Source organism: Cololabis saira, chromosome 20 (assembly GCF_033807715.1).
Source record: "Cololabis saira isolate AMF1-May2022 chromosome 20, fColSai1.1, whole genome shotgun sequence".
In the NCBI taxonomy this organism is placed as follows: Eukaryota; Metazoa; Chordata; class Actinopteri; order Beloniformes; family Belonidae; genus Cololabis; species Cololabis saira.
In genome coordinates this window covers 7993488-8012269 of record NC_084606.1, presented here as the reverse complement: position 1 = coordinate 8012269, position 18782 = coordinate 7993488, and the positions used below count along the sequence as shown (strand labels likewise).

Here is an 18782-nt window from a genome sequence, read left to right as displayed (position 1 = left end):
CTATAATAATTGCCTACGTATTTTGATGGGAAAACCCAGGTGGTGTAGTGCGAGTGAGTTATTCTGTCAAATGCGTATAAACAGTTTTCATGCTCTGTTGAGAAAATTGATGTATAGATTAATTTGTCGACTGAATGACACACAAAACTCTGTTTTCATGCTGTTGACCAATCCTGGACGGAGTGCTGTGAGATATCAATCAGCAATGTGGAAACACTGGCATGACTGTCTTTTTTAAATGGACCCCGAGTCTATTAATAAAGTATATCTATTCAAATCTCCTCCACATATTAAGATGCCCTCTGCTTCAATAGCTATGACATCAAACAAGGATTTGAAGAATTTTTTATCGCTCTCTGGAGGTGCATATATATTTATTATCAATGTTGTTGGTTCGTTTTCTAATCTACCCTTTATTATAATGTATCTTCCCTCCCCATCTTTGAGCTCCCTCTCACAATCAAATTGTATCATGTTTGATATTAAAGTTACAACCCCTCTTCTGCATCCCCCTTTGTATGAACTGTAATATAGATTCCTGTATCCGTATCTTTTTAGTTTATCATGTTCTGACTGAGTTAAATGGGTCTCCTGTAAAAATATGATTTGAGTTTTTTCCTTCTTCAGTTTTGTCATAAGCCTCTCTTTTTTCTTTGGTTTGTTCAGACCATTCATAATAAATGTCGCTCATATTCCCTGGTTGGGATGGCCCTCCATCTCTTTTCTTTCCCCATGAAGGATGGGTCTGACCCCTACCTGGAGCCCCTGGTGGGACGGACATTCAGCAACATTATTTTGACATTGTTAGACATTATATTTTACTACTACCAGAAAATGCACTCCCAAACAGTTATGAACTACACACACAAGAACAATTAAAGCTGCAAGCAGCGATGAGCGGGCCCTCGCACCCTTGTGCACGTTCAGGCGTGGTGCAGTGGAAGCTTGTATGACTTGCATGTAGATTCTTCAGGCCTGGACATTTAGCTGATGAAACCACCCACGACTCTCTATATCAAACCATTCAAAAGTTATGGCAGAAAGTAGGAACTATCAGATATCGACCAATAAGATGAAGGGGCGGGGCTAATTTGCAGCAATTATGTTCAAGGACTCAAAACTAAGGCCGATGACACCACCCACAACTCTTTATGTCAAACCATTCAAAAGTTATTGCAGAAAATCGGAACTATCACATATCGACCAATCAGAAGAAGGGGCGGGGCTAATTCATGCCAATGAAGGTCAAGTACTCAATACCGAGTCAGATGACACCACCCACGACTCTTTATGTCAAACCATTCAAAAGTTATGGCAGAAAGTAGGAACTATCAAATATGGACGCATCAGATGAAGGGGGGCGTGCTTTCTAGCGTCTAGCATCGCCGCGGTAACGCTTTTGACTGAGAAAAGTAATGCACGTTTGAAAAGGTAAGAAAATGTAAGGTAAGAAAAATACATATTTTTTTCCTGAAACATCAACAGGAATAGGATGATGTAATGTGAAAATACTGAAATTTCATAATCTATGTTTTAGTAAAACCATCTTGAAAATGACATATCCAATCAGCGGGTTTATAAGGTTAAGTAAGTCTAAATCAGTCAATTGTCATTTCATTGTATTTCATGCATTCTTCACTGCTGCTGGCTGTGAAGAATGAAACAGGCTTTCATGTTTGTGTCTCCTAAAGTTTTAAATAATACTCAAAAACGTAGCTAGATTAGCTGCTCATTACCTTTTGGAAACTAACAAAAAAGCAGACAAAAAAGTTATCTGAGGGGATGAAAATGTACGAAATATAGCGACAACACGGTCCACGATGTCGATATTATAGTTTCCAATTCGTGAGGTTAAAGAACTACAATACATTTTAGATCATTCATTCATAATCAGACTCCTCATATAAAACCACGCCCCCTCATTTGAATATAAGAACTCATCCCTGCTAATCTTGTTTGAGTACTAATCTTACCTTGCAACTTATGATGTAATTGCTCAGTGCCCGAGGTCTCCGGTATGACTGTGGTTATATATGACGGTGGTGGTAGATTGGCTTCTTTCAGTAGGGCTGTGGACTCGTGGATAGCCTGATCTTGCTCTTTCATATGATGTATTTGTGGCAGTTAACCAAACTCCAAGTTAAGAAAGACAAAATGGTGTTGATGATGTTACTAATGACATCAGTTGATCTGTGAAATGGTCAATTACCCCATAACTACAGGATGGACAGCAATTTCAGGGACACTGACAAAATGTTTTAAATTATTACAAAAATGAATAAAGTTGACAAAAGTTACTAGTTTTAGTATTAAAGAACATGTGAAAAAAAATATTAGGAAATATAACAGGAGACTGTGGTTGAAAATTAGCCAGGATGGCTAAACTGGCACATTTACAGAAATGTTTATTAATGTGCATTGTCCCGGTAATCTTAAACTGAATAAATATATAAACAAGTCTCTCGCTGCCACTCCAGTAAAAGTCGCCTAAAACGCCTATCCAAGGCATACCCAAAGTAAATTGAAAGCTGTTCTTGAACCGTTTGAAGTGCATGGATGGTTTTGGTCTCTTTTCAAAGGTAACACTCTGAAGGTTTTCCCCCCAACTGTCAGAATCACTGTAACTGCCACTATAATTCAGTAATCTCAGTTTGAACACACTGAAATAGAACGTTTTTATTTCAGCCGGAAATTTGTTTTGTAATCAGATGTCTGCAGATGAGTGAATCTGTGACTGATTAGCTGGAAAAACTAATGAGACCACAGCATGAAGCATTATCTAGTGTAATTTCAAATTTGATAACAATACCACAAAAAATTTGTATTTTACACATGTTTTTGTAAAATTATGTCTGTGGAGATGCCAAAAAGACACTTGGATAACCATGGGCATAACTCTTGAACCTTTCAACATACAGTCATAATTTTGATATCTAATGAAAGACACTTAGAGGTATCCTATCATATATCCAGATTCACTATAAATGTTGCTGAAATATATATGAATAAATATAAAGAGTCAAAACACAGACGCACATTTAATCCGAGCAGTGATTTCACTACTCTGAATTTCCCGCTGTGCGTTTTATCCCCACCTCCTCGAGCCGCATATCGTTGTTTTCAGCGGCTCGCTTTCTCACTACGTCTCAGATGCTTTTAGTCTCAGATTTTTTTGGGCTCTAGTGGCCCTTTATTGAAGCTGCAGATAGGAAAGAGGTAGAGAGAGAGATCGGGGATGACATGCAGCAAAGGTACGCAGGCCGGGATTCGAACCTGCGACCGCTGCAGGAGGACTGTAGCCTCAGTATATGAGCCACTGCTTAACCCACTGCACCACCGAGCTGGCCTAGTCTCAGATTTTTTAAAGTATTCTGATTTGAAATATCTAGTCAAAATCCAAATCCAATTCCTTTGTTGATGTTTTTATTGGGTTTCTGTTTTCTTTCGCCTTTCCTGTCCATCATGAGGATCGGCTGAAGTTCAAGACGGGCCACACACACATATAAAATCACGTCCCCTCATTTGGATATAAGAACTCAGCCCTGCTGATCTTGTTTGAGTACTAATCTTACCTTGCAACTTGTGATGTAATTGCTCAGTGCCCTAGGTCTCCTCACACCTGTCTTGATATAAAGCAAGACGCAATCTCAACGCACTCACACTTGTTCATGAATCCGCTTAATCTTATGTCTCCCGATTGGTTTAGACAGAAGTAAAACCAGTGTTTTTGAGAAGTTACTAGTTTTATTAAAGAACATGTGAAAAGAAAATTGGGAAATATAAGAAGTATTTTAATGTTGTGTCCTTGTTGTGCCCGACCATATGCCCATCTGAACTTATAAAATGTATGAACATTTTGTGATTATGAGGACCTGTAAAACCAGACTTTGCCCCTTCTTCCTGAAGTCCTGCGACCCCCTTCTGCTAACTCCTGGTTATCTCGGCCTGGGTCGAGATAGCCCGTTTACGACCCCCACGGCATGGCCGGAGATCAAAACAAGGACCCAGCAGGGTTTCTGCCAGGGAAAACAGACTTCCCTGGGGGTTTTATGACACCTAAGCAGGGGTCGGGATGCAGCGGAGCCAAAACCAGACCTCAAAATGGTACTGCTTCTTTGAACCCCCCCTTTTCCGCTTTAATGTGCCTCATAAAATGGCGCTGTTGCCTGAACTACAACCCCCAGCATGCCTTGCGGGGGGGGGTGGCGCCTACAAGCGGCGTTCATCCAATCGCAATGAGGCACCGATGACGTCACCGCAGCGCGCGTAGGATCAAAACCCCTGCCGCTGCTCCTCTTCGCTCTCTTCCGATCACCCTCTCATCCGAGCTGGATCGTTTGGCTCTGGGCCAAGATCCCATCTCCCTTTCTCCCCCCGGCTGGGGGGAGGTGTGAGGCCCCATCGGGCCGCTCCGGTGGACCTGCAGCCCGTTGAAGCCGCGGTGCACGGAGCCGCCCCCATCAGCTCCCGGTCTCAACTTTTCATCCAGAGTCCTGCTTCACGTGTCCCCGGTCCCTGGGAGCTGGAAAGGGGGGGGAAGCCGCTTCGAAGCTCGGCCCCGGCCTAGGGTGAGACCCGTTCTTCTTTCCTAACCTCTCTCTCTGCTCTTAAACTTCACCTGAAAGGACCTGTGGACAGCCTGCCCCGCGCAGAACCGAGACGCATCCCGCTGCCCGTCCCGGGGCCACGCGCTCAGGCCGACGGGCACCAGCACTCAGAAGAAGTAGACTGGCCCCGCGCGCCCCCGAGACGACGTGATAGCCTCCGGACCGGAGCTGGAGCGCCGGCTGCTTCAGCTGTACCCCCGTCCTCTCGTGAGTCCAGAGTCAGGAGGAGGAGCGGGAGAGGCGGGAGGACTCTCTGGGATCGGACTCCGACCAAAGACCCGGCAGGAACCCCTGATCGGCACCCGGAGACCCGAGGAGGCGTGAGGTTTTGAGACCTGGGTGTATGAGTTTAACTGGGAGTGTTACAGAGCTAAATCTGTGTTCAGAGCTGAGATTACACCACCATCATTATAAGGACTGTTTTCATTAATTTGTAGTCACTACTTTCTGCTAGTCATTCATGTTTTAAAGCGCTGTTTTCTGCAGTTGATCACGGTTTAACACCGGGATCACCATCCGTTCTAATTGCACGTGGCCCAGAGGGCGCGTCCATCTTTAAAAGACCACAGGAGCCCCGTTTGAACTGTAGATGTTCTGTATCTCCGTTATTATTGCTTGATTTCTTCTTTTTTTTTCATTCCATGCATTTAACGTTTATGTTTCATTTTATTGATTGTTGTTTTTCTAGTTAATTAATTGTTTTATGATACTGAAGCCATTTCTGCCATCAGGTTTATTTGGGTGTTGCGTTTATCATCTTTTGACACCCGTATGTAAATAAATTCTGATTGATTTCTTTATGAGTGGTTGTGTTGTTTCATGCAAGATTTGGTCACAAATTGATTTGTTTAAGCAGAGCCTAGTGTTCGGATATCACGCCTTCACTGTTATTCTGTAAGATTTGCTGTTCTGCAGGATAATTCAAATCATAATGAGACTGATTTTCTGCTGTTAGTTATCGAATCCCACCGGAAGTAAGGCCCCGGCGGTGGTGCCCCTACGAGAATTATCATTTTTGATAATACAATTTGATAAATAGTCAACTTTATTAATTATTAATAATTCTTTAATAGAATTATCATTAGCCTTGATAACTGGACAGCCAAGCTACCTATGAGTTGCACAACACCTTTATCCACTTTTTGCATTCATTGAAGTTACGGAGGAGCATGACGGACATGCCAAAATTAGGTACACCGAAAGAAAGAAAATGGTTTAAAATGGTGGAAATCCATGTCAAGAGACTTGTCATCACATTCGTGTGTGTAACTGTTTGGTCATTTATACCAGGGGTTCTTAACCTTTCTGACCTTGGGGCCCAATTTTTTCAGTACAGAGTGGCCCGGGGCCCGTTAAATATTAACACTTTATAGAAGGGGTATTCAACTTTAAGAAGTCCATTTAGAGAAAATTTACTCAAGCGAAGGTCCAGAACATCATAATATATATATATATATATATATATATATATATATATATATATATATATATATATATATATATATATATATATATATATATATATATATATATATATATATATATATATAAACATACATTCATGTAGCCTCATAGTTGTATCAACATCTGCATCTGACTGTTATATTAAAAAAGTACATATTTGCCCATTAACATGTGTAACTTCAATTACACATATTTTTTTCTATTAAAAATAAAATAGATTTTATTTTATTTTCCAAATGCTATCTTATTTTATTTCTTTACCAGCAGTTTGAATTTCCCCTTTTCTTTGTTAATTGTCTCAACACATTTTTATTATAAATGAATATAAACACATCTTAGTTTTGCAGTTTTTATTTCTTCCCCTTAATCTTATGTCCCCACTTTCTGTCGTTCAGTGAGAGAACTGAGCTCTAATTTCTCCTGACAGGACTTTAAATCTGGTCTGGATGGTGTCAGAATCTCATGCACATGTGAAGGTGCTCATTGGTGAGCCCGAGCGGCACCGACCTCCCCGGCCGCGGGGACGCGCCGGGATAAATGATCACGCCGCGCTCGCTCGCTCTGGGCGCAGACCCAAGTAATCGATCCCTGATCCTGGCAGATCTAAACCTACACTGTGCAAAATGAAGGATTTTCTCTACAAATACACACCATTTATCTTACTATTACACGTACAGCTAGCTGAGGGTCTTCTTCTCCTCATTTGGTCGGGAGTTGCTTTGCAGTCCCGCGGCCCTCGCGGCCCACACGTACAAAACTGATTTTCTTTCACGGCCCACTAGATGGCGCTCGCGGCCCAAGTGTGGGCCGCGGCCCTATGGTTAAGAATCACTGATTTATACTACAACTTCCGAATTTTGTTATGTCCTATGTTCATGAGGAATGGGTGATTTTGATGGAAACACCAAAGGTACAAAGGTACCCGTTCATCGCTGCTTGCAGCTTTAATTAGGGCCCGAGCACCTTCAGTGCGAAGGCCCTATTGTATCTGTAGGAATTTTTCTTTCTTTCTTTCTTTCTTTCTTTCTTCTGACGAAAGGAGGGCCTTTTTGCCCCCCTAAACGTGCCCAAAAAGTCACCAAATTTTGCATGCAAGTCAGGCCTGGCGAAAAATTTGATATTTAATGGTTTACATTAATGGGCGTGCCAAAATGGCTCAACATCGCCCCCCGGAAAACTTTGTGCCTCAAGCCCCACAATACGGTTTGACGTACATGCACGAAAATCGCTACACACCTGTATCAGTACACAACTTAAAGAAAAGTCTCTTGGCGACATGGCCGAAACCGAACAGGAAGTCGGCCATTTTGAATTAATCGTGTCACTTTGGCGCAATTTATGCCATTCCTTCGGCAGTTAATACGGCCCGAACCGTAACGTGCCCCCAAGTGTGTTATACATCAAAATGTGCGTCTCCATCCTGCGACATTACTTTTCTCTTTCAAAAGCGTTACCGTGGCGACGCTAGACGCCAAAAAGCGCGCCCACCCTTCATCTGATTCGTTCAGACAGAAAAAACTTTGCGCCTCAAGCCCCATAATACGGTTTGACGTACATGAATGAAAATCGGTACACACCTGTATCATGTCGCAACTTAAAGAAAAGTCTCTTGGCGCTATGGCCGAAACCGAACAGGAAGTCGGCCATTTTGAACATTCTGAATTAATCACGTAATTTTGGAGCAATATATGCCATTCCTTCGAGAATTAATACGGCCCGAACCGTAACGTGCACCCAGGTGTGTTATACATCAAAATATGCGTCTCCATCCTGCGACTACGCGCATTACTTTTCTCTTTCAAAAGTGTTACCGTGGCGACGCTAGACGCCAAAAAGCGCGCCCCCCTTTCATCTGATTGGTCCATATTTGATAGTTCCCCAAAAGGCACCAAATTTGGCATGCAAGCCAGGCCTGGCGATAAATTTGATATTTAATGGTTTGCATTAATGGGCGTGGCAAAATGGCTCAACAGCGCCACCTGGAAAACTTTGTGCCTCAAGCCCCACAATACGGTTTGACGTACATGCACGAAAATCGGTACACACCTGTATCATGTCGCAACTTAAAGAAAAGTCTCTTGGATCCATGGCCGAAACCGAACAGGATGTCGACCATTTTGAATTAATTGTGTAATTTTGGCGCAATTTATGCCATTCCTTCGGCAATTAATACCGCCCAAACCGTAATGTGCACCCAGGTGTGTTATACATCAAAATGTGCGTCTCCACCCAGCGACTACACGCATTACTTTTCTCTTTCAAAAGTGTTACCGTGGCGACGCTAGATGCCAAAAAGCGCGCCCCGCTTCATCTGATTGGTCCATATTTGATAGTTCTCCAAAAGTCATCAAATTTTGCATGCAAGCCAGGCCTGGCAATAAATTTGATATTTCATGGTTTGCATTAATGGGCGTGGCAAAATGGCTCAACAGCGCCACCTGGAAACTTTTCTCTGCCATAACTTTTGAATGGTATGACATAAAGAGTCGTGGGTGGTGTCATCAGACTCTGTATGGAGTCCTTGACCTTCATTGGCTTGAATTAGCCCCGTCCCTTCTTCTGATTGGTTGTCCCTTTTTTCTGCTATAACTTTTGAATGGTTTGACATAGGAAGTCGTGGGTGGTGTCATGTCTGATATGCTTATGGGGGGCGGTGGCTGTGAGTGCGAGGGCCCGTTCATCGCTGCTTGCAGCTTTAATTTCTTTTGTTTTCTTCGTGTGCCTGCTGTCATACACTCTTATTTGTCATCATTGGTTGATCTTCCTGTTTCAGGGCACAATCTTGATATCTGTCCAAGGTTTGGTTTGACATGAGTGGTTGTGTCTGACCTCTGCTGACTTGTGTTTCAATATGTGAAACAAAACCAGACCTGCTCAGAAGTTAACAAAATCACCTAATATATCAGGACCATGTTTTAAGGTTTCTCTGTAATTGGGGGCCAAGACATTTTACTCAAGTCTTCCAACTTCAATGTCTCTGAAACACTTTTAGTGTTTCCAAAAACACACAGGGCCAGAGTTACTTAACCACCCCCACCCCCATTTTATACATTACCATATTTTATACATTACGTTACCTCTTCTTAAAAATTCATGAACTGTTTTGGTTTGTTTTGATACTTTTAATGTTCTCTTTGAGAATAAAATAATTCAGATGTTTATGGAAAATTATTATATAAAGGCAGGTGATGACTGACGACTCTCTGTTCACAATGTCCTCTCAAATCTAATTTCTTCTCTTTCTCACCAAACAGACACAATGACCTGGAAAATGATACATACGAAGAAAATCTTTGTCTTCATTGTTGCCTTTGCTGTCACTCAGCTCATTTTCTGGAAGCAAATGAGCACCCTCATTTGGTGAGTGACTGAAATTCTGTGAGAGAACATGTTAGTCGTGTATGGGTGGGTGTGGGAAAGGTGAAACATCAGTTGAAACAGAAAACAGGAGTCAAATATGCAAATAGGATTAATCAGCCTTTATTCTCTTTTTTCTAGTCCAGGATAAACGATTGGAGAGAAATTCCTGCCCATTGCACCATACAGAACAGATTTAAAGGAAAAACATCCCTTTATGTTATTTCAATATCAGTTCATTGATACTGATGTACAACTTTCTTAGAATCAGATGTTCAGATAGTTTCCTTTTGAATGTAGCGGTCTCTGTGGGTCAGTCAGTGTGATAAAGTTCTTATCACGTCCTTGAAGGAGATGAAGAGCTGGATATAGGTTTTGTCTTGAAATATAGGATATTATTAAGAGTCACGATTTTTAAGCATTATTTCAAATTAAAATTTGTATTCATTTTACTATGTAGAAGAGCTGGAACAATGCATTTCTATCTTTATAATTTCAAACATGTTCACCTTCATCTCCTACCACCTACCTTTTTTACATTTCCATCTGTCCCACTGCCTGCACTGTGTGAAATTATGCTTTCAGGTTATCATTCTATCTCAAACATTTTTACTCTAAAGGTAATCCATTTAAAATGAATTACTTTTTTCTACTGTTAGGACCATGGAGACCTTCGACTTTGGATATTCTACCCTCCCTTCTGACCCAGCCCCAGGCCTGAAACCGAAACACACCAACATCGTGTTCCTCAAGACCCACAAAACTGCCAGCAGCACTATGCAGAACGTGCTGTTTCGTTTTGCAGAACGTAAGAACCTGACGGTGGCGTTGCCTGTACAGTCCTGTAGGCACCAGTTCTGTTATCCAAGTATTTTAAAATCTGACTTTGTACATCCACACACACTGCCAGCAAACATAATCACGAATGATATGCACTTCAGTAAGACCGCATTACAAGAACTGATGCCAAACAACACAATATATGTCACAATTATGAGAGAGCCAACCTCCATGTTTGAATCATCATTTAGTTACAGCGGAAGGGACTGTAAGAGCTTCCGAAGGGTCCTCACTCGTTCATTGGAGAATTTCTTAAATAATCCCTTAAACTACTACCGACCAGAAGAGGATGATTCTATGAATGCACACAACTGCTTGACTTTCGACTTCGGAGGAGACAAAGATCGTCCACCGACAGATGTGGCGTATGCACAGGCCTTTGTGGCAGAGGTGGAACAAGCGTTATCCTTGGTGATGATTTCAGACTACTTTGATGAATCTCTAGTTCTCCTTCGTCATGTCCTCTCTTGGGATTTGGATGACATTGTGTATCTCAAGCTCAACATGCGGGTAGCAACTGCTAAGAAGAGCTTGACACCAGGTCTTTCTGCAAAAATCCGTGCCTGGAATTCCATAGATGCGTACCTTTATGACCACTTTAATGCCTCACTGTGGCGGAAACTGTCAGCTCTAGGTCTAGCCAGTGTGTCGAGGGAGGTGAAACTCCTTCAGCAGCACCAAGAGAGGTTGGTGAGAGACTGTTTTGGTGGAAATAAGCCACTTTTCGGTATTGGTGCCGAAATCAAAAACCCGGTTCTCCGCTCCTATAAGCCTAATAAAGAAGTTGACATAGTTGGTTATGACCTCCCTGCAAATATCAGCCGTGAGATGCGGAAGATCTGCCTCAAGTATATCACGCCGGAACTATCATACACAGAGATGCTTCTTCGTTCGCAGTCACAGCGGTATCTTAAAAACCATCGGAATCAGAGTCCCCCTAAGACACAAGATCTCCAACAGCCCAAACAACCTATTCTGCCTCGGGATTCTCAGGGCCGTCCCAATCAACCACCAGCCCCTGGTGCTTAAGACCCTATCTCAGTGGTAGAGTCAAAATCAACCCTAAACCCTGTAGCAGAGATCAAAAAGGTAGAGGAAAAACCCTCAAATATCCAGGCCCCATTGCATTCCTGAGCATTCGTTCAGGCCATCAAATTAAAAACAAATTTAAAAAATCAATCATTTCACAAGAGCACAGGGGAGTGAAGGTCAACTTAGGATGGTTGACCTTGCTAAGGCTGGTAGGTGGAGTTGTTGGGATCTTGAAAAGTCAACACAGTCAACATGAGTGATCCAATTTAACTACCGGTATTCAAATATTTTGGTTATTTAATTTACTCTATTCCTCCAATGAGCAGCCAGATAGAACAAATATGCTTGTTTGTGAGACTGTGGTTTAAAGGAAGACTTTGTCAAACATTTTCAAGTGTAGAACTAAATGTAGATGAATAGGGGTTGGCTCACTCTCTAGCTGAGAAAAGGGAATTAAAACTATTTTAGCTAGAGGACTATTGGACCTGTTATTCTTGAGCCACAGAAGAAAACTGAAAGAGCTTTTCTAAAGAAGTTTATGTCGATTTATGAAAAGTCTTTTTAAGTGAACGTTTTTCCTCAGAGAAAACTTCTGTGACCCAATTTGAAAATCTCAGTTATCAAATCCCATCCTGCCCAGTAATGTATTCAATTTAGTTAAAGGGGACCTATTATGGCATCGAATACCTATTTTAAACTGGCCTTGAATGTCTTAAAAACAAACTTTTGATTGTTTTTGCATAATATGTAATGGATTACTTTTTTTTGAGTAACTACCCTAACACTGGTTGTATTGCAATCATTTATATGCTTCCCATAGATATTAATGGGGCCCGCTTTTTGGTGTCTAGCATCGCCACGGTAACACTTTTGACTGAGAAAGTAATTCCCACCGTCGCAGGATCGAGACGCAAATTGTGATGTTTGCCACACCTGGGTGCATGTTACGGTCGGGCTGCATTAACGGACAAAGAAAAGTCAGGGACAATAATAAGTACAACACTAAACACATAAGTACGTCCACTTACCTAGATCGGGAGTTCAGAGTGAAGCCCAAGATGGAGGATGGTGACAGGTGCAGCTATGCGGACCAATCAGATGTCTGCAGGATGAGTTTAAAAGATTTAAAATAAAATGATGGGTGGGGTCCCTCTTCCCACTTCCTTTTAGGGCAGTGTAGTGAGACAGATATAGACATTTTTATTAGGATTATCATTAGCTGGTACTAACATCACCTATTCCACCTGGGGTCCACACAAAACAAATGACACAAGTGAATGGAAATAAATGCATATTAAAGGTTATTGGTATTCTCAAGTGTAAATTTCAAAGTGAAACACCCCATTTTACAGAACTTACTATAGACATTAAACAGTATTTATCTACCATTTTAGCAGTAATAATAAGAAGGCTGTCATCTGATTTTTTTGCCTTCCTTCCGTATTCTGCAATCTAAATCTCCTGCCATAAGTGCCTCAGATTATATTGTATTGTGTACTCTTGTATACTGTTTGATATGGGATTTGACCTTATGAAAATAAATGAATATTTAGGGGCTGTGGTTCTTGTTCTGTGAAAAAACGTTCGGAATAAGAAGAATAATAAGTGGATGTTGGGCCACAGTCCTACAATGGTATATAACAGTGGTCGGCAACTGGCGGCCCGCAGGCCAAAATTGGCCCGTCTCCAATAATATCTGGCCCGCCAGATGACATTGAAAATCTGATAAATCATTTTTTTTTTTTTTTTTTTTTTTATTATTTACTATCACAAAAACGACAATTTCATAGAGAATTCAAAGCCTTTATTTAGAAAAGATAAAATAAAATAAAAGTAGAATCTTCATGATTCCGGACGCACACAATTCTGTATAGTTCCCTGTCACCTGTAGCATAGGGGGACCTTAATTAGAGGTGCACACAAATATTCAGGAGTGACGTAGGCACAGACTCCCGGCAAAACTCCTGAAGCTGTTGATATGGTAAGACTATCTTCGTTTTATGCAAGCTAGCTTGCTTTAAAGTGATTTGTTGTGGTTTAAACTGTGAAAAATACAACTGATAACTTACCTTGAGTTTTGCTGTTGGTCTTTTAAATGGTAAAACGTCCATTATATGTCTAAAAATACGTCGGAAAATTCGCCTCATTTGCATATCCTCTCACTCGCTTCAGGAGACACAGAGACACAGAGAGCTGCTGCTCCGTGTGCACGTGCTGACTGTCCCCTGTGCTACTGTTCATATCATGGGGTTTTCATGTGTTTAATGTTGTTCTGTGTATTTTAAAGGACTGCATTTGTTAGTAGCTTGGCAGAAAATAATATTATTATCACCAAGTTACTTATAAGCGGTTTCATAACGCAGCCACAGAGTAGCGCTAAAGCAGTAATAACACACTAATAACAGTCTGTAGCAAATTCAAGTTACTTTATTTAAACTAATGACTTTATTAAATTACTTTTTTGTACAAGATATAATAGTATAATAATACTAGTAGCCAATAGATAAGGGGAAAAAAGCGAACATGTTTCGCCTGATTGATGTGATGTTCTGGCCCAACATTCAGTTGCTCCGAAAAAATTTGGCCCGAGGCCAAACTTACTTGCCGACCCCTGGTATATAGGATGACTCTTCCACACACCATCAGCAGTTGCAGTTTTGCTGCTGAAAAAACTTTAATTCATGAAGTTAGAGATGTTTTGTTCACTGGTCAGTCCTGATCCAGGAGTTTAGACTCAGACCAGGGACATTTTGCATGTGAGACAGACACCATAACCACTACAGTACATCACTCATATTTAATGAGGTCCTTAAAAACTTAAAATCTCATACGGTCAGGGTAAGAACATATGTGTTTACACTGTTTGAACCTCTTACTCTTATTTACTCATGGAAATGATTTCCCGATTTTGAATTGAGGATATCCAGAAAAAGGAAAATGAGCCAGTTTTAAGCAGAAGAATAAATCAGGCGTTGCATTATGGCCCGATTTTTTATAACGACAGAACTATCAGTTGAATGAACCCAGCTGGAGTTCCATCCTTTCAAAACAAGTCTTCAACATCTTGGACCTTCGTGTCTTACTGATTTTCTTTTATCTTATGAACCCTCACAGTCCTTCACGTCCTCAGGTACCAGCCTATTAAACATTGTCGTTGTTATTACCAGAACCCACGGTGTGACAGTGTTCCAGCACCACAACTCCACGTTTCATGGATCAGCAACAAGGAGAACCTGAGGGCCAGAGTGAACATTGACGTTTAAAAGCAGATTCAAAACATTTCCTATCTGGTTTTGAACAAATGTTTCCTTTTATCGCGTTTTAGACTTTTTGTCTTAGATTTTCTTTTTAGCCCAATTTTTAAAACATTTTTACTACAAATTCTGGAAAACTGAAGACTGACGTTTGCCAGTCAGAAAGACTTCAATGGAAGAAAAACCTGCAAAGTTTAAAGCAGAATTGAGCAGCACTTCCTGTCATGTTTAAGAGGAACAACCACTGAAAGTTCCTCCAGGACTTTTCAAAACCTCTGAAATGCCTTATATTTGTAAAACAAAACATGAAAAGAAGAAGCAAAACATTCCAAACATGACCTGAGTAGCTCAGCTGGCAGAGCATCAGACTTTTAATCTGAGGGTCCAGGGTTCAAGTCCCTGTTCAGGTGGATTATCTGATTACCACAGTTTCTGACTGTTAAGAAGCAACCTCATCAAGCATATTCTAGGTCATCTATTTCTTATATTTTAATGGACAAAATTTTGGTTAATCATGTCTATTCCTCTGGCCAAAGACTTGTTAATTTTCTTTTCTTTCTTATGTGAGTTCTGGATAATTTTGTGACAATATTCTTTAGATCCTTGATTTGATTAGTTGTATGGGATTTTGTTTGTTGTTTTGTGGGTCCTTTTAACTGTCTCTACCTCCCTGAGTGGATGAACCTGAGTGTCCTTTTGTAGAAGTGATAATTGACCCTTAGTACGGGTCTTTGGGCCCTAACCCGCAGTGGCGTTGTCGGTAAACAGAAAGAGATCTTCCGATCCTTAACTTAAATAATTGTGAATGTGCCACCGCAGTAGGATTCACTTGTTTGTTCACAAACTATTTCCAAGGTCAGTAGTGGGATGTGAACTGACACTTCCTACAGAGACTGAGTCTTGAACGCCAGGCACCTTCGGATCGGCCGGCTGGAAAGTTGATTAATGTTGACCATTGACCAATGAGACGCAGCACCTTGGACCACTCGGGCCATCCTGACAGTTGAAATATTCATAACAGAACTTCCCAGAAGTCGTCCACCAGAGGATCTACCAAAAAACTGGACTAACAGAACACAAGTCTGACTGGAGTCACCAGGAAAAGGGATTTGTTGTGTCAAAGCAGAATGAAATTGTCAGAAGTGGGATTTGAACCCACGCCTCCCTTGGGAGACCAGAATACTCTATACACATGAAGAAGGTACATTCTCCTTAAGTCTGGCGCCTTAAACCACTCGGCCATTCTGACTACAAGTATAACTCCTCGCAAAGTTATCAATCACTGCGTTTACATGCACTCAATAACCCTTTAAAAACCTGAATATTGGCAATAACCTGAATTTGCACGGCCATGTAAACACCAATAACCCCTTTGAATAACCCGAATTTGCTCATATTCCGGTTTTTAAAAACCCGAATATGACCCCTGGGTTACTCCTCTTAAAACCCAAATATTCAGTCATGTAAACACCAAACGGAATATCCCCATCAAACGGAACAGGAATTTGTTTTCTGCACATGCTCTGTTTGCAAAGATCACGTTCTCCGTGCGTCGCTGGTTTGATCGGGATATCCCGACTGATTAATTACCATGTATACGGGGATAACCCTGTTTGCTCACGCATGTAAACGGAATATTCTGAATGTTTCAGTAACCGGAATATTAGCAATAACCCGAATTTTAACTGCATGTAAACGTAATCAATAAAATTTTACATGACAATCATGGTTACCAGAGACGATTTAAACATTGATCTACCAGTTTTACCCACAGAGAGTTTTCCAGATGTAAAATAGAAGAAACTGGTTTAAAGGAACCACTTCTTCCCCTAAGAAAAATAAAAAATTAAATATTGTCAAATATACATTTTGTTTTATGGGTCATCATCATGATCATCATCATCATCATCATCATCATCATCATCATCATCATCATCACATCAAATCATCCTCATTATCATCATCATCATCATCATCCTCATCCTCATCATCATCATCATCATCATCATCATCTTTATCATCATCATCATCATCATCATCATCACTTGCATCAGAGGAAAACAGAGGAAAAACCTTTTCTTTCTTTTCCAAAATTTTTTCGAAGCACTCTGGCTGCCACAGTGTTGCTGGGACCCGGATTCGAACCGGGGTTGCTGCGGCCACAACGCAGAGTACTCACCACTATACGATCACAGCTTGAAAGGGCACATGTACCCAGCTTTAGATATGTGCTCGGTCTCTGCAGTTATGTCAGTGAACACGGTGTGAGGTTGGAAGAAGAGTGTGCGGAGGTGTGCCGCCCCTGTCGTCAGGTAAGGGCATTTGCCTCGAATGAGATATGAGGAAGGAAGAGAATGAATAAAAGAGGTCCCATGAAAGACAAACATAAGCATGAGCCGGGGGCAGCTTTGGAAACATTACGGAAGACGGCCTATCCTGCGGCACCTTTGAAGTGTACATTTCCGGGCGTACACAGAGGCAAATGAAAACAGCAAGTAAATAAATAAATGACAGAGAAGAAGAAACATGTACACTACCAAGGTTGTGACTGGGAGAATATTAAAGACTAGGATTTTTTGAGCTAGCCAGGAGTTGAACCTAGAATCTTCTGATCCGTACTCAGACGCGTTATCCATTGCGCCACTAGCCCTCTTTGATGGTCACGTGTGGAAACACACGTGATGCAACGACTCAGATGTCCCATCCACAGTAGATGGCAGTGGCCAAAGCCATAGCCGAGTACAGTGATGAAATAGAGTCCCGCTCTGGGCAGATGAAAAACAATGGCAGTCCTTCGAGCCGGAGTTGAACCAGCGACCTAAGGATACCTGTTTTACTGGTTCTACAGTCCTCCGCTCTACCAACTGAGCTATCGAAGGAGGATGCATGTTGACAGCTCCATGACTTGTGTATTCTTCTACCAAAGCCTAAAACTGGGAAAAGGAAACATTTTAAATGAATTATTGTCTCCCTTATTTTGCCGGCTCCTTACCACTGGCAGAGTGCATTGTCCTCGGCTAAGTGTCCGGGCCGTAGCACGCCCCCTCCCCACCCCAATCAATTGAAGTGTGAATGGTGTGAAATTGTGATCCAAACACCCTAGTGGATTTTGTTGTGGCCGTGGCACCTTTTCTTTCTTTTTCCAAAAATCTTCGAAGCACTCTGGCTGCCACAGTGTTGCTGTGACCCGGATTCGAACCGGGGTTGCTGCGGCCACAACGCAGAGTACTCACCACTATACGATCACAGCTTGAAAGGGCACATGTACCCAGCTTTAGATATGTGCTCGGTCTCTGCAGTTATGTCAGTGAACACGGTGTGAGGTTGGAAGAAGAGTGTGCGGAGGTGTGCCGCCCCTGTCGTCAGGTAAGGGCATTTGCCTCGAATGAGATATGAGGAAGGAAGAGAATGAATAAAAGAGGTCCCATGAAAGACAAACATAAGCATGAGCCGGGGGCAGCTTTGGAAACATTACGGAAGACGGCCTATCCTGCGGCACCTTTGAAGTGTACATTTCCGGGCGTACACAGAGGCAAATGAAAACAGCAAGTAAATAAATAAATGACAGAGAAGAAGAAACATGTACACTACCAAGGTTGTGACTGGGAGAATATTAAAGACTAGGATTTTTTGAGCTAGCCAGGAGTTGAACCTAGAATCTTCTGATCCGTACTCAGACGCGTTATCCATTGCGCCACTAGCCCTCTTTGATGGTCACGTGTGGAAACACACGTGATGCAACGACTCAGATGTCCCATCCACAGTAGATGGCAGTGGCCAAAGCCATAGCCGAGTACAGTGATGAAATAGAGTCCCGCTCTGGGCAGATGAAAAACAATGGCAGTCCTTCGAGCCGGAGTTGAACCAGCGACCTAAGGATACCTGTTTTACTGGTTCTACAGTCCTCCGCTCTACCAACTGAGCTATCGAAGGAGGATGCATGTTGACAGCTCCATGACTTGTGTATTCTTCTACCAAAGCCTAAAACTGGGAAAAGGAAACACTTTAAATGAATTATTGTCTCCCTTATTTTGCCGGCTCCTTACCACTGGCAGAGTGCATTGTCCTCGGCTAAGTGTCCGGGCCGTAGCACGCCCCCTCCCCACCCCAATCAATTGAAGTGTGAATGGTGTGAAATTGTGATCCAAACACCCTAGTGGATTTTGTTGTGGCCGTGGCACCTTTTCTTTCTTTTTCCAAAAATCTTCGAAGCACTCTGGCTGCCACA

General features: G+C 41.9%; 1 protein-coding gene and 7 non-coding genes across 8 annotated transcripts; 2 read left to right on the top strand and 6 right to left on the bottom strand.

The window, feature by feature from the left end:
- Positions 1-10091: 10091 nt before the first annotated feature.
- On the top strand, positions 10092-11297 carry LOC133420417 (galactose-3-O-sulfotransferase 3-like). Its single transcript, XM_061710111.1, has one exon. The coding sequence runs from the start codon at positions 10092-10094 to the stop codon at positions 11295-11297; it is 1206 nt and encodes a 401-aa protein (XP_061566095.1).
- A 3594-nt stretch (positions 11298-14891) lies between these two features.
- trnak-uuu (transfer RNA lysine (anticodon UUU)) lies at positions 14892-14964 on the top strand. The gene has a single exon. It is a non-coding gene; the product is annotated as a tRNA-Lys (tRNA).
- A 724-nt stretch (positions 14965-15688) lies between these two features.
- trnal-uaa (transfer RNA leucine (anticodon UAA)) lies at positions 15689-15803 on the bottom strand. Its single transcript has 2 exons — positions 15766-15803; positions 15689-15734 (listed from the first exon to the last, which is right to left on the bottom strand). It is a non-coding gene; the product is annotated as a tRNA-Leu (tRNA).
- A 1328-nt stretch (positions 15804-17131) lies between these two features.
- Positions 17132-17204, bottom strand: trnar-acg (transfer RNA arginine (anticodon ACG)). The gene has a single exon. It is a non-coding gene; the product is annotated as a tRNA-Arg (tRNA).
- Positions 17205-17344: 140 nt separating this feature from the next.
- Positions 17345-17433, bottom strand: trnay-gua (transfer RNA tyrosine (anticodon GUA)). The gene is given in 2 exon segments: positions 17345-17380; positions 17397-17433. It is a non-coding gene; the product is annotated as a tRNA-Tyr (tRNA).
- A 299-nt stretch (positions 17434-17732) lies between these two features.
- Positions 17733-17804, bottom strand: trnah-gug (transfer RNA histidin (anticodon GUG)). The gene has a single exon. It is a non-coding gene; the product is annotated as a tRNA-His (tRNA).
- Positions 17805-18185: 381 nt separating this feature from the next.
- On the bottom strand, positions 18186-18258 carry trnar-acg (transfer RNA arginine (anticodon ACG)). The gene has a single exon. It is a non-coding gene; the product is annotated as a tRNA-Arg (tRNA).
- Positions 18259-18398: 140 nt separating this feature from the next.
- On the bottom strand, positions 18399-18487 carry trnay-gua (transfer RNA tyrosine (anticodon GUA)). Its single transcript is given in 2 exon segments — positions 18399-18434; positions 18451-18487. It is a non-coding gene; the product is annotated as a tRNA-Tyr (tRNA).
- Between the last annotated feature and the right edge of the window lie 295 nt (positions 18488-18782).

What these genes read in the sequence shown, in the direction of transcription:
- LOC133420417 (XM_061710111.1), top strand. Translation starts at nt 10,092, where the DNA reads ATGGAGACCTTCGACTTTGGATATTCTACCCTCCCTTCTGACCCAGCC.